Here is a 7,342-nt window from a genome sequence, read left to right as displayed (position 1 = left end):
TCTGTGTCCAGTGTACTTTATTATCATTATAATTATTATTATTATAATTTATTATTGTGTATTTATGACTGCTCAACATTTATTAACCAATAATCTTCATATGCAAACAGATAGGGTTAATTTACATGTCGATAAATACAAAATAAAAATAAGACGTAAATTGTGACGTCACATTTAAGCGTCACAGCAAGCCAACAACAAAAAGGTGTTGCATGGTGGATCACCACCATGGTGCATCTGAACCAATACAGCCAGGAATCATTTATTTATGATGGACCTCCAATGCTTCCTTATTGCATACCTGAGAAAACAAATATTCAAAATAAACTAAATCTTTAACATTAAACAAATAGAAGCACCTCCATTAGGTGTTGTTCTGCTTCCACCCTGCATCCCAGTTCGACCTTGGATGCCCTACAGCTGTAACAATTCATTGTCTTGTCCAATTTCTGAAGAAGAGTGAATGTGAACATTAAATGCAACTGTGGATGCAAATTTCACTGAAAATGCAAAGTGAAAAAGGATTACTGGCTTTTGATCCATCATGAGGATATGGAAAAAAGAGCTTGAGACATCTGGAGTTGAATCGATGTAAATTAGGGATTTGTGCTGTAATAGTTTGCAGTCAAAACTTCATCGGCATGGCCTCATATCATCTGTGTGATGTTTTGGTGAAATAAAAACAGGTACAATTTTGAAAAAGTCACCCTGATTTTATTTTTCAAAATCAGAAAAAAAAAAAAAAGTCAAGGAAACATTTGAAAAAAAAACAAAAAACACATTTACATTGTAAACAGGCCAAATTGGCTCAACATTTCTTGGATTGAAGAGACAACTTGAAAGCAGTTTTGACATGGTTTGCTAAAGAAAGGCACAACTTGGCAAATGCATATCAATAAGGAATGTACAGCAAGGGGCCAACGAAGTACTCTGACCATTCTGAGTTATGTAAAGTGTCCAGTGATACATTCATGACTGTTCAACTCAGCAGGTGGAGAATGAAAAACCTCATTGCATACCTAAGAATGTATCAGACAATTCAGGGCTTTGTGTTGAGTAGGGGGTGGAGGACAACTAAAATGTTAACGAGGTAGATCTTACCCCCTGAACTCAAGCGTTTTGTGTGGAGTAAAAATAAATTAATGATGCTACAAGCTGATAAGAATCTTAATATGTCTGGGAATTATTCTAGATGGTTGTTCCAAACTAAATCTGATAAGAAGAAAACATACGACCCAGTGTTGATTTGCCCTTTTTCTGCAGTTACAATAAACGCAATGAAATGCGACTCTAAATGTAACTACAACTTGAAATAAAGTGCAGGCATGAGAACGTTAGCATGTGAAAAAGCCTTCAGACCTCAGCCGACTAAATATAACGCTGGCTATGTAATGCTACACAGTACAACGTGCTAATTTATAGGTTTAACAGAGAATGAAGCCTTCATAACAATCATGTGGTGCAGCGAAACCATGGCAACATGGACAAAATGGTTTAGGCACTTTGCTTAAAGTTTGAATCATTAACCACAGCAGTAAAAATGAAAGTGGAGTTGCAGATTATTAGTAACTGATAACTCAACTGTTGCACCTTGTTGAAATGGACAAGACACTGGAATTATGGGATCTGGACCCTTTTAACATGGTGATGACAAAGATGAACATCACAAAACCTACGGCACACAACAGGAGGAAAAGCAGTGAGATAGACAATAACTACACAATAACTTCTGAACACAGACATGGTGTTCTTAAAATTTATGCCCTTAAACTTTTCCTGTTAAAGTCACAATCCTTCAAAAACAACAAAAGAGACGGTCTGAATTAAAGCAGTTTCAAGTAAGTTATACATTCAAACTTCTGGATAGACAGCAAAAAACAAAAAAGAACACACATGGAAAAAAATACCCGCATATATATTTATATAAAATAAAACTACAGTAGTTATACCAAGTTCAACTAAAAATAACAACTGGGACTCATTCAGAGGAGGAGGAGGACAGCTGCAATGAAGGGACTTGAAAAATTCAAGAAATTTAAGCAGGATTTCAACAGTTTTTTCCAAATATTGATTGTACCTCATTCAAAACAGCAGACATTCAAAAACTGAGGCGATAAATTGGATGACAGCTAAAAAAAAAAAAAAGCCTAATTTACTGCAATTTTTCCCTCCTCCATGAAATGTGGGAACTGTGATTTTGGCACACTGTCAGAGCTGTTCTTCTCAATTTCTGCCACGCTGGCTGGCAGGCCGGAGTGGGATCCATCCATCTTCATGAGACCCCCGGTGGACCCGATCAGCGGCCCACCTGCGGGGCTCCCGGGGAGTGGGATGCCACCGCCCTGGATGACAGATATTTCATTGGTCTTCATCGTCAGACCGCCGCTGAAGGCGGCAGCGTACTGGTTCCACAGAGACGGGTCAAAGTTCATCTGGGGAGCACTCAGCTCTTTAGACGTCTGCATAATATCTGGCATCATCTTCCCCTCAGAACTCATGGCCATCAGCGCCATGGGATTATCCAGAGACAGCCGTTGACCGCGTCGTGACGAGTTGTTCCACATGTGAGTGCCGATGTGCACCTGGAGACAAGAGCAAGTTATGACTATCCCATCAAACACGTCACACTGAATATTGTAAAAGCACCTTTGTCAGGAAAAAAACGGCTCACCTTTAGATTTCCTTTGGTGGTGAAGGCGCGGCCACAGATGCTGCAGCCAAAAGGCTTCTCCCCGGTATGAGTGCGCTCGTGGATCTGCAAGGCGCTGGCAGAAGAGAAGTTCTTGTTGCAGGTATTGCACACGTGTTGTTTGGTGGATCGTCGTGGTGCGGTGGAAATAGAGGGCATGGCGGTGCCCTGAGGCATGTGGGAACTGAACAAACCATGAGGGCCCAAAGGGTTCTCAGGAGGGATCTTCATCTCTAGACCGGCCAGACCCGACGGTATCCTCATGAAGGGCATGTTACCGGGTACTGTTGGTAGGAGAAAATAAGAAAATTGGACTCAAGGGAACAAAATGAAAGCCTTTGTTGCGCACCACTCTAACAATCTCACCATAGTCTCCGTTACTGAACGGAATGATTGGTTCCTCTTTAACAGGCCTGGGGGTGAAGTTGCTTGAAGATGTGAGGTCAAGGGCGCCCCCTGCCTCTGTGCCGCCTTGAGCGCCACCATCAGGCAGACTACGAGCATATTCATCTGCAGCAGGCTCAGGAGACTTGCAGTTACTTTTGTTTCCTGGGGAAGACGAGTGGAAGGACACAGCCGAGTCAGAAATAGCCGGACTACGGCCGTTCTGATAGTCTTGTTCTCTTGGAGCTGACGGGGATTCCTTCGATGTTCCCTCGCTTTCTGATGTGGTGCTGCTCTGTCGTTTCAGTGCAAGAGCAGAGGTGAGATTTTTCAAAACATCCAAGCTGGAAAACGTAGCAGGAGCCTCGGTTTGCTGTGGTTGTTCCTCGCAAGTAGACGGGAGGGAGTCCACCAAGGTGTCGCTTTGACTGTGGGAGTTATGCTCTGGCTTTTGTTCCTCCGTGCCATCGTCAAACCCGCCGGTGTCCATTGGCGTCTCCGCAGGCAGAGGTGACTCTATTGGTTCAGTGGCTTCAAACTGGGTTTCTGGCATGGGGGTGTTGGGGATCTGCCCACCCATATGCATACGAATGTGTTGCTGGAGAACCACGGCATTGGTGAACTTCTTCTGGCAGATTGGACATGAATGCTGCATTTTGAGGGGAGTGTTAGCTCTGTGCACCCCGTAGTGAGCCTTAAGGTTACCCTTTGTGGAGAAGGCACGACCGCAGATCTTACACTTGTAGGGCCTCTCACCTGTGTGGGTACGGTAATGCATCTTGAGGGAACTTTGGCAACTGAGCACCCTGTGGCAGATCACACACTCGTTGGGGTCACTGGTTCTCTTCTCCAGGCCATCCACCATCTGTTGGAGTTTGGCAGTACCGGAGCTCTGTTCTCCTGCGAGAGAACTTCCATTCATGTGGCGCAGCGTTCCGAGCAGGTCTTTGGCGTCCCTCTGATTGGGGTCCAGTCCACTATCTTGGCCGAACACTGATGGGGAGCCGTCACTCGTTGATGGGGAGGGTCTTCGAGAGAAAGGACTTTCTGAGAAGCCTTCGAAGGGCTTTAGTGGTGGCATGGAGGGGGAGTGGAACCCAGCAGAAGGGTGGCCAAGGATAGGTTTGATGTCGGTAAGATTGGACTCATCCATGGGGACAGACATGCCAAAAGGGATTCCGCTGCTGGTGGGGATGTTGTCGAGGTGCTCCGGCACAGGATGGGGGTTCATGCTGATGTTGGGGTACTTGTCTTTATGCCTCTGGAAATGCACTTTGAGGTTTCCTTTGGTTGTGAAGCGGTTTCCACAAATATTACACTTGAAGGGCCTCTCGCCAGTGTGAGAGCGCAAATGGATCTGAAGGGCGCTGTCGTTGCCAAAGGTCTTACCGCAGTACTTGCATTTGTGCTTGTACAATTCGCTGCTCTTTGGATCTGACGGGATGTTCAGCATCTTCGTCTTCACTTTTTTGGTGGAGTCGTTACCCGTTGGGATGCCAGTGAATGTGCTTTGAAAACCTATGACACCTTGTGACTGTGGCAACAATGCTGGTAAACGGCTAGCCAGATCTGGAATGCTTTTCAAAATGTCACTTTTAGAAGTCATTGAACCCAGTCCTCCAGGCAGAGACGTGGGGATTCCAGCGGGGAGAGGCAGTTTACCTTCCTTCCTGGTCTCCATGGACAGATTCTCGCTGCCGATTCTTTTTCCTATCAGCGCCGCTGCAGTAGACAGCTGTTGGGAAAGATGCGCACCGAGGGCTTTCAGAGGGTCCATCACTGACCCGACTGAGGACTGGAGACCCTGCGGAGTCATCATGGCTACTTGGATTCGAATCTGTTCAGTCAGCTGGATTTGCTGTAGCTGCTGCTGCTGGAGGCACACCAACTGTTCCAGGATCATGGGAATGGCCTGCAGGGCTTCCTGTGACGAGGTCAGAGACTTGTTACTCGACGACTGTTGGGACACGGCCACTTTGGTGTCTGCCATAGTTTCGAGGGTAACATTTGAATCGTCAAGCTTGGGTAAGGGATGGAATGTCATCTCAGGGCTGGTGGTCTGGTCCTGATGCGTGGAGTCGTCTGCATTCATGCTGGACTCCTCCTCCGTTCTCTCCAGGTGGTCTGTGTTGGCGTTTGATATGGAGAGACTGGACTGGCTATCGTCATGATCGCTGGCGAGGCCATCAGGAGAGCCCTGGGAATATTCCTCAGGCACTTCGTTGCCGTCGCCTTCTTTCATGATGACCACTTGCTGACTTTTGGTGCAGTTTTTCTCATGCTCAAGAAATTCAGTTTCATCAAAGAATTCAGCACAGCACTTGTTGCAGACTTTGTTCTCGTCCATTCTGAACCTTTTTGGTTCGTTTGCAGCCCCATCAGTGTCGAGAACAACTCCTGAAACAACAAGATGCAAGTCTGAAATTAATCTGACAAAAAATTATCGCAATATTAAAGTAGGAGTTTAAAAAAAAACCTAAACTTCACCCCATGACCGTCTGACACCAATAATAATGTGATGCCTTAGACCACTAGAATTTAATTTCATATTTAACAGACATTTAAAAACTGTCAGTAAACAGTCTTGAGTGGTCTTCAGTGGATGATTGGCTCTGGTCATTCAGACCCTGCAGGTCTGTGCTGGACTGTTGTCCAGGGGGGCCAGCAGAGGGCAACCACCTCTATCAATGACATCATCCAGAACAATGTCTAGAAAGACAAAGAGTTCAATTTGTTTCCAAAACAGACCACCAAGGACTTGCTCAAAGCGATATCTGGTACCAGAAACAACACACACGGGACCAAACATAAACCAGTTAAGAATTTGGTTCTTCAGCACCGGCTTCAAAATGCAGAGGTGTCTGAATTAAGAAGAAAAGGATAATCTGGTACCTTGGGGCCTCCTGATTCCCTACGAAAGCCTGCTAAGTACCTCTGTATGCATTTTAATTTGTCTGCCAGCCAACAGACCATTTCACCACTGTGTATTGTTAAATGCTAATTCCTGAGAGAAAAGGGGGGGGGGACCACCTGTTTGCATTTGCCTGACGAAACTGTTGGGACTTGTAAATTGCTCACCAGGTGGCATTGGAGGTTTCTCACACACACACACACAGAGATCTATGAACAAACGGTCAAGCAGACCCAATCTCACCCACTCTCTCTGACACACACACACACACACACACACACACACACACACACACACACCTCATTTACATGAAGAAGTGTAGGAGGGGGGTCTTTCCAAAAAGACGCAACGCGTGGGTTTGCCACTTGAAGGCGCATGACCTGTGCGTTATCACCTCTGGAGGGGTACGTGACACGAGGACGGTTTCGAACACCGGGTTCGGTGCCCCCCGGTCGGGCATCTCCGGTTCGTGGGGAGCTCATCAGAAACAAAACAGGGAAAGAAAGACGCGCCGGACCTGAACGCGCCCCGGCCGGGCTCCTAATTATAAGGTGAGGTCTGTTGCAGGGCAATACCAAAACGCACCCCCACCCAGTCGCCACAGAAAGGCCACTGCTCCATCCCCCACCCCACATATGTACGAAAGGAAACAGTCATGCATTAAACTGGGGGATTTATTGCCTTTAGGTCAGCCCCCCCCCCCCCCCCCCCCCCAGACTCACATTTCACACACTTTTTGGGCACCTTTGTTTAAAAGCAGCTAAAAAAATTTATCTCCCCAGGGTTTAAAAGAAGGACCTCCGGTTTGAGAAAGTTTCACCACATCGGGACAAAAACGAGTTCAAACTCTAAGAAAGTTTATTTTATAATCAGAATTTTTTCGGAAACAATTAAACTAATTAAACCGAACGCGTCCCGGTGACCGAGGCCCGTTAGAATGAAGTCCATATGAAATAAATAAGAGTAAAACAGACCGGGACCGGCCGAATGGGTCACTCCTTCCTACACAAATTTTTTTTAAAATAAATGAATCGAACAGTCAACAGGTCGGTAACAGTTTCCACCAGCAGAACCTCAACGAACCACAAACTGGGACGCATGAAGGTAAAAGATTCTCAATGAAACCGGGTTCGGTTTTAAACATCAGGGTGAGACTCCAACTCGAAATCAGTTCACCTCCCCCCCTAGGGGGGGGGGGGGGAGGAAAACGTAAGAAAAAAAAAAAAGAGAACCTCATTCTGAAATAAAACCGATAGAACACCTGTAAAGTGTTCGAATCCATTCCCCAAACTCCGTCCAAAAACTTTCCTTTCACCCGGACGCGAACGGGTCAAAGTTCGACGCGAACAATTGCCGAA

The 7,342-nt window shown here is 45.9% G+C and overlaps 1 protein-coding gene across 1 annotated transcript; it reads right to left on the bottom strand.

Annotated features, from left to right (window-relative positions):
- Positions 1–465: 465 nt before the first annotated feature.
- On the bottom strand, positions 466–5,462 carry sall4 (spalt-like transcription factor 4). The gene is made up of 3 exons (XM_068337468.1): positions 3,056–5,462; positions 2,672–2,973; positions 466–2,582 (listed from the first exon to the last, which is right to left on the bottom strand). Exons 1-3 carry the CDS (start codon positions 5,418–5,420, stop codon positions 2,148–2,150), a joined length of 3,102 nt encoding a protein of 1,033 aa, XP_068193569.1. The 5' UTR covers positions 5,421–5,462; the 3' UTR covers positions 466–2,147.
- Between the last annotated feature and the right edge of the window lie 1,880 nt (positions 5,463–7,342).

Source organism: Antennarius striatus, chromosome 2, assembly GCF_040054535.1.
Source record: "Antennarius striatus isolate MH-2024 chromosome 2, ASM4005453v1, whole genome shotgun sequence".
NCBI classification, from domain to species: Eukaryota; Metazoa; Chordata; class Actinopteri; order Lophiiformes; family Antennariidae; genus Antennarius; species Antennarius striatus.
Note: the sequence above shows the minus strand (reverse complement) of the source record. Positions and strands in the feature narration are given on the sequence as shown.